Here is a 15,659-nt window from a genome sequence, read left to right as displayed (position 1 = left end):
GATCATTCCCCAAATAAGTAACATTAAATGGAAAGATATGTAAGATAGTAACATGTTCAGTTCTGATCAAGACTTGTCATTTGTACATACACAATATAGTTTGTCCTCAGCAGTTAACCCGTCCTAAAGCATAGAAAGACACCCAATCCAATGACTAGGGGCAGGTGATAACCACAGTCAAACACCCAGTGATCAACTCCAGGCCCAGAGTAGAGAAGCTTGAATCTTCGACTGGACTGGGTTGCTTGACGCGAGGACGTTTCGCTTCAAATCGCAGAAGCTTCCTCAGCTAAAATTCTTGCTCTGGTAGTCTGACTTCTGTCTTGACTCTTGTAGAGAAGAATAAACAGAAGCCACAAAAGCTGGAGTTTTAAACCTAACCAGACCCCTCCTAAGGAGAGGCAGACTGCTGTGGGCTAGTGACTAAACAATAGCTCTAATTAGCACCTATTGTGCTCTAGTTAGCACCCTCCTAATGACAGGGCAGCTGTCTCTCCTAATGATGGAACGGCCGACTCTCCTGATGGCTCCCTTGACGACTCTCCTGATGACGTGACACATTACCATGAACAAAAGACTGAAACTGCTTTGACCTGAGTACCCCATTGTAAACAGGGGACAAAGCGTGTCTCAGACCCCCTCCCTGGTTAAGGCTGAGTTTCAACTGTTTCACATAGAATGCCTCCTTGACCCCTCTCTCAAACCATTTCTTCTCTCTGGCTAAGATTTTAACTTCCTAGCCAGAGAGAAGAAATGGTGACAAAACACCAAATCCATCTGCATTCGGTCAGAAGTCTGTTGCTACAGTAAGTCACCAGCTACACTGCAGCACATTTCAGAAGCATTTCAGAAATGTATATATCCACATATTGCATCTGGTACACTTGTAACTGGCCAATCAAGAAGCAATTCCCATTCATGTGGAGCACATTTCCCTTATCCTGTCTCATCACTAAGTATGCAGCCCTGTGCACTGTGGCAGAATGGACGAACCTGAGCAGGATGTAACGACGATGCAGGTGGACAGGTTTGTGTTGAAGGAGGTCTCACTTCAAGGGTTATTGTGTGGGTACTGATTTTTATTTATGTATTTATTTATTTTTTGTGACACTGTTGCACATGGGAGATCAATGTAGGCCAAACTTTTACACAATTGCAAGTGAGTTACAGAAAGTGAGTTTCACCCAATAATACAACAAGCTTAAAAAAAAACTGTTTAAATACAGATATGAAGTAATTATGAGGATGAATGTATTTTTAAACAACAAAACACTCCCCAATTTTGGTCAATGGTCAATCAATCTGGACAAGAATGTGATATAGACCACAGCACAATAAGGTAAGAAAAACAAACAATAAACACAAATAAAACATACAAAAAAAGAAAATCATTTTATGTTGTGTACTTACCCACAGTAGAAGCACACAAGTAAAATGAAAAAAAAAAAAAAAAACAGCAACATAACAACACATTACATATCTGACAGGACTCTGTGTGGTATGAAGATGCAAAAAGGATGGGACAAATATGTTCATTGACACGATGTAACAGATCTGTGCCCAATGAGGTTGAGGGGTTAGTTATGGCCTTGTGTTTGGCACACTATGAAATAAATAAATTGGAGTTTCATCTGTCAGCCCCTTTAAGGCTCAGAATGAGCCAGGTGCCCAGCACTTTGCTGTTGCCAAAGCTGACTTAAGTAAGATGATTTCTGGTGAGTCCATGGATCTTGAGCCAACCTGTCAGAGTGTGGCAGCGAACAGCAGCCACCAGTAATGCCTGGGGTGATGCAATGAAACACTATCTTGAAGTTTTCCATCTGTGTTTAATTTTATTGAATGATTTTCTTCAATTCAGTTTCATTGTTCACAGAAACAGGGTGTACATGTGTTGTGAACCCACTTACTGTATGCAAGGCACTTCTGACTACTGTTCCCTTTAAATAACACAAATACACTGCAATTGACTTCAGACCAAAGTTTTGATGGTCTCTGGATCAATCATATTCCGTTTTACCACAATACAATTGCAGCTTCATTGCACCTGATCATACCTCATTGAGAGATCAACTGACACGAGAGGGAAGACGAGCGTCCTATGTACAATTTAAAGGACATGGGGAGTGCACAAGAAAACTACAATTGGGAGCAGTAAGAGACTACAAATGACACTTAACAATGTGCTGTGTGCTTCTTTGCACTGGGTAGAAGATAAGGGGGGGTCCATTGTGGTGGTGAAAAATAAAGGTAAAATGCTATTTTCATGTAACTGTAATACCCCCTGTCACACATAGCCAGAATCACACAGAATGGCATCGGAATTATGAATCAGCGCACATCCGAAAAATGTCGGATTTCAGTTCCAAAACGTTCTGACAGCAACCTGCGGAAGTCGACGCAGTTGGTCAAAATCGGCTGGTGGCCCCAAGTGTGATGCACATGTTCAAAACTCTCTGAGCGGCGTCGAGATGGGACACCTATCCGACGACGGTCCATGTGCAGTCTGAGGACCATCTGACCACAATTTACATATTCTGATGGCGGCAAAATGGGGTCTAAAATAATTTGAGTGCATAAGAAGAAACATCAAGATGGATCTGGCACCGCAAAGCCTGCCAGCATGACCTGCACATGCCACATATAATAATGCCCACCCCCCAGAGCACAAAGCAACTGTTGAAATGTATGTGGCATGCTTCATCATGAAAAGAATTATGAATTATTATCATGTACAGTGAATGTGAACAGTGGCTATCAAACCAAAAGCTCTGTGCACTACTGTGTGCATGCCGCTGCAAATCTGAACAGGCTGCTATATCCACAATAGACCTTACAGTACAGATATTTGTCCACTCCTTCCCATGGGCAATATAAACAATGTGAACTATTGTTTCATCATATCTGTATATAACACCTGCAGCTGCATCTCTCTGTTGTGCGTAGTTACGCATCATTGCACGTGTTAGGCTCATAGCTGGATGGATCTCATGCTGTAATAAATGACCACCTTCTAACTCTGGAGGAGATATGACATGGAACATGTGCAAAGAAAAAAATGTGAAAAGAAAAAAAAGTAATTCCATGTAATAATCCAACCATCACTGTGTCCAGAGTTGCATTTTGCTCTTGAAGTGGGCAAACTAGAAAAAAGAAAGTTCCCTGGAAAGGTGCTCCATCTGCATACACACACACAGGGATGAGTGATAATTGCAGCCCCCCACGTGTGCGCGGGGCGCGTGTGCGTCTGACAGGTGTGGACGAGGCAGTCTGTCTGCACTCCGACACTGCTGACCAAGCCTCGTTTCCTCCCAACTGCATTGGATTATGGCAATATTTGCTGTGTCGGGCATGGTTCCGGCACATTCTTGCTATGTGTGACAGGGGCTTAAGTGGTAAGCAAGGTGCCACTCAGGTACTCATATTTCTTTTTGTTTTTGGGTCTAATGAGGCCAGTCTGTAAGTTCCTATTGTTGTTTCGTTTCTATTTCCTTCAAAACTACTTGTTTGTTTTCCTCCACCCTTTCTACCTCTGCTGCTGCTAGAATATGAATTGTGTACAGACTTATTTAGTTGTACTGAACACAGATTTTATATTCTGTGTTTTTACTTGAGAGGATGGAGTATGAGTGCCGGAAGAAAGAGGAGTCAGGAAGCTTTGATTTATCGCTTCCATTTTTTGGTTGCCTCCGTGCTCTGCCTCACGCATAAGCTTAATTTTGGTTAAAAAAGACAAAAGATGTTGAGGAACAGCAATGAACAAAAAAATTAACAAAAGCACTCAGAGCAGCAGTACAACAAAAGGCAGTGTTTTTTGAAAGGCACTTTTTCTACAGATGGCTGCATATGCTCTGTGCTTATTGCAGCATTAGAAAACAGATGCCAGCACTCAGTAAAAAAGATATATGAACATGGGCTCTTACTTTTTCTAATTATTATTACTCTGCATGTCGGTGAAGCAGCACACAAGTTACTGTTTTCGCTGTTGTGTGTGTGTGTGTCTCTGTGTGTGTGTGTGTGTGTATGTGTGTTTAGACAATTTAACTAAAAAATGGCTGGATGGATTTACTTCATACTTATGGGAAAATGACTTGGCTAGATATCTAGAGATGATTAGATTTTCTTGGTCTTGGACTTTGGTAAAAAAGTCCAAGACCAAGGCCAATAAAACATGACTTGAACACCACCTTTTTTGTATATCTTAAAAACCAAGAAGTACAACAAAATACATTTATCATATGGCATTTAGTATGCACGATGTTGATCAGGAAAACATTTATGAATGACTGGTATAAATGACTTCAAAATGAAATCACACAGAAGTCATATGATGAAGTCATAAAAGGTAAAAAAAAAAAAATTACAGACATATGTAAATTTATTAGTACATTTATATCATGGTGTGGGTCATCCAGGGTAGGCATCTGTCGTCTGATGTGTTTCATTATTAGGGTTATTCCCAGTGACCTGTGCAATCCATTTCTTTCTTGCTCTACCCACTATGCCCTCCTGATAAGACACACCGGGTATATCTTTGCCAGTCAATTAAGTGATAAGATCAGACTGAGCTAATCAGGGCCAGAGAGTGCTTAGATCAAAGGGAAAGTGGAACATGCAGGTCACTGAGACACCTACCTGTAATGCAAATAGAGGTCAGCGTGATATTCCTCTGAGGCATCTTTGAAAAGGTCAAAGTGCTTAATGTACTGTATGTGAGGTAGGCTTTGGCATTTGCTGACTCCCCCATTCAATATTGTATTTATTACAGCAAATTAATAAGCAGTTGTATCCTTTTCAAATACAAATATTCTCAGACGTTAATGTGCACTCATCTTTTGCACACTACACTGGGGCAAAAAAAATTGTGATAATTTTATCCTTCTCAAAACACACACACAGACACACATATATAAGATGTGTGTTCACTCACTCACCTATGGGGGTCTTTGATGCTTGCTATGATATGAACACATTCTCTCTTGCTGAACGCTCTCTCGATCCATGATTTCTGTGCCTGCGGAAATGAATACAGAAGAAGTCAGTCCTCATTTGATCGCAAAGCTGGAACTTGAGCATGCACGTGACAGCACACACAAACATAGGGTGCAACTGTAGATCCCGGGTCTATGGCCCATTGCACTCTATTAAACAGAAATTCAATACAAATGAACAACATACATTATGGATTACAGTTTTTCAACAACTACCAAGGGTTCTTGTTATGTAAAATGAGATGGCTTTCTGTTTTTAACACAAAAATATATCACTCACAATCTTTCCCAGCAGTGTCTCAGTTGCCGGAGATGTCCTGTATCATTACCAAATGCCACAGATGTAATTATGAAAATTTTAACATCCAAACCTGGGTTGACAATCAGGAAGTCACCACTCTGAAAACACATACGTCTGCATCTGCGCAACACGAACACAACACATGCACACTTTCTCACACAGTTAAGGCTTTGTTATTTGGATAAATCGAAGGGAAAAGGAGGAAAACAACTAAAATTCTTAGTTGTAAAGGATCTCTTGCCAACAAACCAATGTCAAAAGAATAGAGGCACTGACAGACTTTACTGTATAGCTACATGTAATCTGAGCTGAAACAGTGCTTCACTTTTTCCATTTATTGTTATTTTACAGCATTAGACCAAAATGGAGTAAATTCTTTTTTTTTTTCCACTTAAAATTCTACTCACAACACCACATAATGACAAGACAAAGAAAGTTGTTTTTTTTTTTGTTGTTTTTTGCAAATTCATTAAAAATAAACAACTAAGAAATCACATGTACATAAGTATTCACACCCTTTGCTCAGTACTTTATTGATGTACCTTTGTCAGCAATTTCCAGCCTCAACTCTTCTTAAATATGATGTCACAAGCTTGGCACAGCTATCTTTGACATGTTTTGCCCATTCCTCTTTGCAGCACCTCTCAAACTCCATCAGGTTGGATGGGGGAGTGTCTGTGCACATCTATTTTCAGATCTCTCCAGAGATGTTCAATCGGATTCAGGTCTGAGCTGTGGGAACTTATATGTAGACAGATGTGTGCCATTCCAATTCATGCCCAATCAACTGACTTTACCCCAGGTAGACTCCAGTTAAGCTGTAGAATCATCTCAAGGATGATCAGTGGAAACAGGATGTGGCTAAGCTCAATTTTGAGCTTCATGGCAAAGGCTATGAATACTTGTATACATGTAATTTCTTAGTTTTTTATTTTTTATTTTTTAATTTGAAAAAAATCTTTAAAAAAAACCCAAACTTTTTTCACATTGTCATTATGGGGTATTGTGCATAGACTTTTGAGGAATAAAAATTAATTTCATCCATTATGTAATAAGGCTGTAACATAAAAAATGTTGAAAAAGTGAAGCACTGTGAATACTTTCCAGATGCACCGTATGTTCCTGCTAGTTTTGCTAGATAAAGATAAAGGATTAGACTTCAAGTCCCACTACAAAATATAGTCACATTATTATTTACACCTGCTCAATTGCTTGTTAACACAAATAGCTAATCAGCAAATCACATGGCGTCAACTCAGTGCATTTATGCATCTAGACGTGGTGAAGATGACTTGCTAAATTCAAACTGAGCATCAGAATGGAGATGAAAGGGGATTTAAGTGACTTAGGATGTGGGATTGTTGTTGGTGCCAGACAGGCTGGTCTGAGTATTTCAAAAACTGCTGATCTAGTGATATTTTCATGCAGAACCATCTCTAGGGTTTACAAAGAGTGGTCCAAAAAAGAGAAGATATCCAGCGAGCGGCAGTTGTGTGGACGAAAATGCCTTGTTGATGTCACAGGTCAGAGGAGAATGGGCAGACTGGTTGAATGGGTGACTGCGTGATGCCAACAAGTCAATATGAACCAACATCTCCAAGGAATGTTCCCAACACCTTGTTGACTCGATGCCACAAAGAATTAGGTAGCTCTGAAAAGGGTTCAACCCAGAATTAGCTAGGTGTACCTAATAAAGTAGCTGGTGAGTGTATTCTGTCTGTTACAACCAGTGTTCTTTGAGGGGAGTACACTGGGACTGGGACTACATGGTCACCTACCATGTAGTCCCAGCTAGAGGTGAAGGTTTTTAATGCTTAAATGCTCCTGTGACCTTGGGACAAGGTCAGACTGTGGTCGAGAGATATGTAGCAAAGTGCAATCCAGGCTCGCCAAAGAAGTTACCCTGATGACTGATCTGGCCAAGCACAGGTGCAATAAACTAAAGGTCTGACGTTTGAGTCCCACCAGAAGCCACAACATACTCTCTGTTGCAATTTCTAATAATTTTTAATTTTAATTGGGTGTTAAAAAGTCAACTTCTGACCAGGTGTAATGTTTGAGTTTCTTGGATGTGTGTTTCTGTAACAGTGTCGAGTCATTTAAAAGTTGGAAATGTCAAAACAGAGGACAGCACTCCATGAGACAGTCGTGTTTCTGTGATTATCATGATGCCCCTGTGCTAAAGGTTATACTTCCTGTGGAACTCTGTGTGAGGTTTTCTGGTAACAGAGCAGCACACCACAGATCGAGAACAGACACACAGCAGAATCCCAAATCCGCAGCAGCCATGAAAACAAAAGCCCACAGTCCTTTTTTTTTTTTTGGCTTTTCATTCTGGGAGAGCAACCCCAGCTCATCTCCCAGCCAGCAGAGCTGAGAGCTGCTTGTACTGGGCTTTCCTCATCACCACAGCTACAACAACACTCTCCTCATCTGCCTGAGTGGCCTTGTCACCCCACGGCACGCCAAAATCCACCACGAGCAGCCAGAAACACACCAACTTACCCTACCACCACGCTTCCCACAATTAACCATTACTCTGGGAAGCTCGACCTCATGCACAGGAGGAGGGGTCAGGAAAGGAACTGTGTGCAGAGATCACCCCGGCCACAATGGCTCTGCCCTGGCTGAGGTATTCATCCACCAGGTTAACCTGGCAGGAACTAGATCCTTTTAGTAAGAGTGCTGCAGGCTCTGAGATTTCATTAGCATTGATGAGTATGACGTGAAAACCATAAACTATGGCAAAACACAAAATGAATTTTTGTTCTACAAGAAAACTGCTGAAAGAGGGATGAGCTCAAGCAAGCATGACTCTGACTTGACTTCTCGTTGCACCCTGTTCTCATTTTATGACTCCATCCATCTCATGCTATTACATCTGATGTTCTGTCAATCCTCGACTGACGGTCTCCAGTGCTGATTACAGGATTTGACATGGAATGATGAGATCGGCCCACGTGTAATCAAGACCAATTGCTGCTGTGTACACGCATGGCCACAGGCACACATACAAAGCAGCTATGTCACAAAAGACGGGAAGGAGCCTTGTGCGTGTTTGTGTGTGTGGAGCAACCGTGTTGCAAGTGAGCATCGTCCAACAGCCAATAGGGGTCTTCTCCATTACAAAAAGTCTGGCACATCCCCCATCTCCTTTACTGTTGTACCTCTTCTCTGTTATTGCCACTGGCAGGCAAATGAATACAGAAATGCATCCAATCAGCAACTTTAACCAGTCCTCACATCTGGTTGAGTTTGGCGACAAGTTTTCTCAAGTGGCACCTCTGGAGGGCCCGTTAGTAGCCTGAGGAAATTTGCTGATTGGTGTGCCTGCTCTGGAGAACTTGCTTCTGAATCCAGCCAAGTAGGAGCTGTTAGGAGAAATCAGCTGATGGGTGGCGAGTTTGACCTCAGCCCATAACAGCACAAAACCGTAGTGAACTGGACCCAGTGTTACAGCTGCTTAATATCTTGTGTCTCATATCTCCTCTCTGTACATTTTAACAACTTTCATGTGTACACACAGCTTATAGCACATTATCATAGCTCATGTTTTCAATGAGGGGCAGCAGAGTGGCTTAGTAGTTCGAGTGTTACTTCATAGCAAGAAACACCTTGAACCTTAAGCCCCTTTTACACCAGGCCTGTGTAGCGTTGCATTGTGCTGCATATCAAATATGCAGGAATGGCCATGTATGTTGCGCACAGCATGGCGCGCAGGGGGAAGTTCAGCCCGTCTCTTCTTCTGTGGTTTTGAAGCTTCACTGCCACCAAAGTTCAGCAGCATCCAGCGGGATTAATAAAATCTAGCAATGCAGGTATGTACTGATAAAAAAAAAACCTAAAGGATTTTTCGTTGGACTGGCGTAGGGTAGTGTACAATCACGGCGGCATGGTGTACAGCAGCGCAGTGTTGTGTAGACTTGCATACAGTGGAGGAGTGTTGTGTAGACTCGCGTAGAACAGTGCGTCCACTGCTTCACGCCGAAAGTCGTAAACGCTTAATTTTTTTGTGTCCATTTTGCAGATGTCTTTGGGTCCCTGAGTGTATTGCCATGTAGGGCTGCACAAACTCGTCATCTTCAGTACGCCTAATTACGCAGCTCTACGTTGGCCCAGTGTGAAAGGGGCTTTACTGTTTGGAGTTTGCCCACAAGGTTCTCTGCCTCCCCCCCACTTCTAAACACATGCAGACAAGGTGATTTGAAACTGACCACAGGTGTGACTGAAAGTGCAAATGTGTTTGTCTGTCTACATGTGTGTCGGCCCTGCGATAATCTGGCAGCCTGTCCAGGGTGCAGTACGCTTCTCGCCAAAGTGAGTGCTGGTATAAGCTCCTAACATCCACATAACCCTTAGATTGGAATAAAGGGGTTTAGAAAATTGATGGTTGGATGTTTTGAAAGAAACACGTATTTGTTTGTTTACTAACATGTTTAATAGCAGAATGGATCTGTGTCCACATTTAAAGATCTGTGATGTCCAAGCCTCAATTGTTTGTATGAATAAATCTCTTCGGAAAAGCCATTAGTTACACTGCGTCAAGTTTGTGTGTCATCTGACTTTTTCAATCACCCTGGATTTACTGCAACATTGCTGGATACAGGACTTCAAAATGTATTTATTTATTTACCATTCCGACTGTTTGAAATCAAATTAAATATCACTTAATAACTTTCCATGTAAGTCTGTGTTGGCTATTTTCAGCATAATTATTTCTCTTTATGTTAGCTTGTCCATCAAACATTAATGAAGTTGGTGTCTATAAGACCAACATTTACATGGTATATAGCACCATGTTTACATAGCCCCTCTGTTTGTAAATGGGGACAACATGCCACATTTGACCTTTGTTGGTAAATTTTACTTTGTCATAAAAGAAAGAAAATACTATTATTAAGTGGCTATCCTTATTTCAAATAAACATTTCTGTTCTGAAACATAATGACAAAAACAACGACAACAGTAATAATAAAGTCTCTTATTTTGTTTTGTTTTTTTTGTTCCAAGTGATACAAGGGGTGACTGAAATGTGAAAAAGTAAGGTGTGGTTTTCCATCTTTGGCTTTCTGAGAAACCAAACCTGTCTCTTGAAAATGTGTGATATCTTGACTCATTGGGTGCAGTGTTGCAGACACAGTATTTCAAGAGGAATTCAGTTGTGGTTTCTTCTCGGTCGGGCTTAAAAAATTTCAATCACTTCTGTATATCAATTGTTTCTGGTTTTCTGTTTCATTCCACAAACAGGTTCAAAGCCTTAATAATTAGTAGTAAAGCATATCTTCATTTCAAATTTTGATCCTCTTTCACTTAGGTCAAAAACGATAATCTAGACACCAAAATCTGAAACACTAGGCAACATCACATTCATGACCATGACACAGTTCTCTTACATAAACTTACAGCACATCATCATGAGTAAGAATTGAGCAGCCAGACACCATATTCAGGGCAATTGTTGCACAAGTGTTAGAGAGTGGTTATGCATATTCCAAAAGGTTGGTGGATCAATCCCTTACTAGCATCCTTGAGCAAAAACTAATGACTCATCCCACTAAAGTATTGCACTAGTAATTACAACGTATGAAACTAAGTGAAGAGTTTTACAGGCATTTTTTAATAGTTTGACCAATAAATATGTAGCTTCAGCAGGAATCTTCAAACTATTAACATTTATCACAAAAAAAAAAAAAAAGAACGTGACGCACACGTCTGCTTTCGGTGACTCACCTGTATGTTTGGCTGTGCTGCACTGTTTTGACCTTCTCTTCATGAATAAGACTGTAGAAGCAGTTAGAGCCATGATCTGAGTTAAAACCTAAAACAAACTAATAAAACCTAAGCACAACCACCACAGGCCACCGCTCAGTCTACAGGAACCTCGTCCACTCTGTCAGCATCAGCACTGAAGGAATGCGAGTGAGTGAGTGAGTGAGTGAGTGAGTGAGTGAGTGACCAACTGACCAATGGACTGTCTGAAACACCATTAATTCCATAGAATGCATCTATACTGGACAAACCCTGTATGACATCACTCATTAAAATTGTGGCTCTAGTTGTTGTGTTGGCAGCGCTTACTGAGGACTTTACAGCCAGTCTAGAAACAGATAAATATGGTGCATATGGTGCATCCGAAAAGTATTCACAGCGCTTCACCGTTTTCCACATTTTGTTGTGTTACAGCCTTATTCCACAATGGAGAAAATTCATTTTTCCCTCAAAATTCTACTCACAACACCCCATAATGACAACATGAAAATGTTGTTTTTTTTTGGGGGGGGGGGGGGGGAGGGATTTTTGCAATCTTATTAAAAATAACAAACTGAGAAATCACATGTACGTAAGTATTCACTCCCTTTGGTCAGCAATTGGTTGACAGCAATTACAGCCTCAAGTCTTTTTGAATACAAAGCCACAAGCTTAGTGCACCTATCTTTGAGATGTTTTGCCCATTCCTGTACTCACTCCACTGGCTTCCAGTTTGTTTTAGAATTGATTTAAAAATTTTAATGTTTGTTTTTAAAGCTATTTACGGCCTTGCACCTCCCTACCTGTCTGAAATTTTAACTTTGCGCACCTACAGCAGGACATTAAGGGCCTCTGGCCAGCTTTACCTAGATGTTCCAAGGTCAAGATATAAACACTGGGGTGATCATGCTTTCACGGTAGCTGGGCCCAGACTGTGGAATGAGCTACCTCTTGAGTTACGTACTATTCCTGACCTAGCACTTTTTAAATCTAAGTTAAAGACTTATTTATTTAAACTGGCTTTTAACACTTAGTGGGGAGGTGACATGTTCTGTTTTTTTATGTGCTGTTTTGAAATTTTATTCTATATGTGTTTTATTTTTGTGAATTTGTGTTTTTATTGTTAAGCACTTTGGACGCCAGTCGGTGCTGTAAAGCACTTTATAAATAAATGTTGATTGATTGATTGATTGATTGATTGATTCCTCTTCACAGCAACTCTCAAGCTACATCAGGTTGGATGGGGAGCATCGGTGCACAGCCATTTTCAGATCTCTCCAGAGATACTAAATCTGATTCAGGTCTGGGCTCTGGCTGGGCCACTCAAGGACATTCACAGAGTTGTCCTGAAGCCACTGCTTTGATATCTTGGCTGTCTGTTTAGGGTCACTGTCCTGCTGAAAGAAAAACTGTCGTCCCAGTCTGAGGTCAAGAGCAGTCTAGAGCAGATTTTCATCCAGGATGTCTTTGTACATTGTTGCATTCATCTTTCCCTCAATCCTGACTCTCCCAGTTCCTGCCACTGAAAAAACTTCCCCACAGCATGATGCTGCCACCACCATGCTTCACTGTAGGGATGGTGCCTGGTTTCCTCCAAACATGATGCCTAGCATTCACACCAAAGAGTTCAATCTTTGTCTCTTCAGGACTCTCAGACCATGAGAAACAAAATTCTCTGCTCTGAGTGTCCTTCAGGTGCCTTTTGGCAAACTCCAGGTGGGCTGTCATGTGCCTTTTACTAAGGAGTGGCTTCCGTCTGGCCACTCTGTCATACAGACCTGATTGGTGGATTGCTACAGAGATGACTGTCCTTCTGGAAGGATCTCCTCTCTCCTTAGAGGAATGCTGGAGCTCTGACAGAGTGACCATCGGGTTCTTGGTCACCTCCCTGACTAAGGCCCTCCTCCCCTGATCACTCAGTTTAGATGGACGGCCTGGTCTAAGAACAGCCCTGGTGGATATGAACTTCTTCCCTTTATGGATGATGGAGGCCACTGCGCTCAATGGGACCTGCAAAGCAGCAGAAATGTTTGAAATGATTTGTGCCTCAAGGCACAAATCCTGTCTCGGAGGTCTACAAACAGTTCCTTTGACTTCATGCTTGGTTTCTGCTCTTACATGCACTGTCAACTGTGGGACCTTATGCAAACAGGTGTGCACCAGAGCTAAATTTTGAGGTTCATGGCAATGACTGTGAATACCTATGTACATGTGATTTCCCAGTTTTTTTTTTTTAATGTTTAGTAAATTTGAAAAAACTCAAAAACATTTTTCGCATCATCATTATGGGCTATTGTGTGTAGAAGTTTAAGGGAAAAATGAATTTACTCCATTTTGGAATAAGGCTGCAACATAAAATGTGGAAAAAAGTGAAGCGCTGTGAATACTTTCTGGATGCACTCTGCGTCCTGTGTGGGACAAATGAAGCTTGAACACTTCCACATATTTGAGTTCTTGAACAAACTATCAGGCTAACCTTGGTATGGGTGTGAAGTAAATCTTTTTGGGGACATCAATGTTTTGCTTTGGTGGGGGCATTAAAAATTATGACCCACGTATCATATCATATCAGTAACCATGGATTAACTGGACCCAACGTCATCAAGCTACCAATAGCTCCTAAAAGTACTAACACCATTATCATCCAAAATTATTAAGGAAAATAACAGTAAAATTTCACTCGATGGAAATACTAAAACACAGACATCATACATGATCTGTTAGGGCAATTTACCACACAACAACCCATATTATTACAGATATTTGTAATGAAATGCTCAGAAAGGACAGACACAGTCCTCCATGACAACTACCAGCAACAGTGAGTGGCCTGTGTGTAGCCGGAGATCTTTTTTGTTTGTTTTTTAAATAGGCTATAAACATGTTTATTTCAGTCTTAATGTTGGACATTTTAGCATGGGCCTCTGTGTCAATGTGCTCCTTTTTGGAGCAAGCCTCAAGCTGTCAGTCAAAGAACGGCAACTTTTTCCCCTCTTCTCAGTGGCTTCATTTTGATTCACTTGCTGATTTGTCAAATAGGGTAAGTACTTTTTCATCAAAAATGTGTGGTTTTGAAACCTGTTCTGTTCACAAACTGTGGAACCAAAGTGCCATCTGGCAAACTACCTCACTCTTCCACTACTATGTGTTGTGTGGGCCGCTGAAGAGGAGGTACTGCTGGCCCACCACCACCAGATGGTGCCCTGCTTGGAGTGCGGGCTTCAAGCACGAGAGGGCGCCGGAGCCACTGGGAGTGACAGCTGTCACTCTTCATCAGCACCAGCTGTCACTCATTCATCTCATCACTATCACCATAAAGGCCGGACTGCAACTCCACCTCCTCGCCGAGAAATCAGCTACCAGTCAGGTATTTCTCTGCTTAAACTTAACAAGAGTCTGATCTCATTTACAGCCGTTTTCCGGTGACGTGTCCTTGTCTGCTGTGTTGGCGTTTGGTGTGGACTGCGACGGCTTCGCCTCACACCCCAACCAGATAAGTGGTTTCACAAGGAGCTGTACGAGTGTGTGATTGGAGGTGGAGGTGCTCCCTCCTAACTGAACACTGACTGTGGGAATACTGAGTGTGCGAACTCACACTCATCATTACTGTTTCTGTTCTCTGCCAGCAGTACCGGGTCTGACTGCTGAAGACAGTGGCCACCTGTGGCGCAGGGCTTGGCGGCTCCGGTGTTCTTCAGATCCGTTGGTGGTGGAAGCTGTGTGGGATCCGGCTCTTCTCTCGCCAGACGTCTTCTATCTTCGAGCCTGCCCACACGTCACCTTGTGTATAATTGACATTCCACCGTATTGTTATTGTTGGTACTTCGTTGTGCGATTCACAACATTAAATTGTTACTTTTTGGCTTATCCACTGTCCGTTCATTAACGCCCCCTGTTGTGGGTCCGTGTCACGACACTTTCACAACACTATGAGTCCTATCTTCCACCCCGTGCAAAGCAATGCTAATGTGCATGAAAATGTCAAAGTAGAGCTAATGTGCATGTGTACCTCATTAAATCTACGAGGTCTGTTAGAAAAGTATCGGACCTTTTTATTTTTTGCAGTAACCTTATGGATTTGAATCACGTGTGTTTGCATCAGCCAAGCTTGAACCTTCGTGCGCATGCGTGAGTTTTTTCACGCCTGTCGGTTGCATCATTCGCTTGTGAGCACGCTTTGTGGGAGAAGTGGTCCAGTCCCCTCGTCGGATTTTCATTGTCAGGAAAATGGCTGAGCGACTGCCGCTTTGCTGCATCAAAATTTTTTCAGAAATTGTGAGAGACAGCCAGGTGGAAACCATTCGGAAACTTCAGATGGTGAAGATTTTTGGTGAAGATCTTATGGGCATCACACAGATTAAGGAGCATTACAACCGGATTAAAGACGGCCCACAGCGGCTGAGGGCGTGCCGCGCTTCGAGCGGCCATCGACAGGCTGAAACTGTTGGGAAAGTGTAAGTACACGGACCCACAACAGGGGGCGCAAATGAACGGACAATGGAATAGGTCAAATAACAACACTTTACTGTTGCGAACGTGCACAACAAACACAACAGATTACACAATAGATCAAAGGTCAAATTACAAGGTGTCGTGTGGGCAGGCTCGAAGATAGGAGACGC

General features: G+C 42.0%; 1 protein-coding gene across 7 annotated transcripts in view; it reads right to left on the bottom strand.

Moving 5' to 3' along the window:
* trpm3 (transient receptor potential cation channel, subfamily M, member 3) overlaps positions 1-15,659 on the bottom strand; it is a 746,932-nt gene that overhangs the window by 316,909 nt on the left and 414,364 nt on the right. For all 7 annotated transcript variants that reach the window (XM_034170010.1, XM_034170014.1, XM_034170008.1 and 4 more), the window contains exon 2: positions 4,932-5,011. In XM_034170010.1, coding sequence (XP_034025901.1) covers positions 4,932-5,011 — 80 coding nt within the window. The remainder of the gene's footprint in view (positions 1-4,931; positions 5,012-15,659) is intronic.

The sequence above is a fragment of the Thalassophryne amazonica genome, chromosome 5 (genome assembly GCF_902500255.1).
Source record: "Thalassophryne amazonica chromosome 5, fThaAma1.1, whole genome shotgun sequence".
NCBI lineage: Eukaryota > Metazoa > Chordata > Actinopteri > Batrachoidiformes > Batrachoididae > Thalassophryne > Thalassophryne amazonica.
Note: the sequence above shows the minus strand (reverse complement) of the source record. Positions and strands in the feature narration are given on the sequence as shown.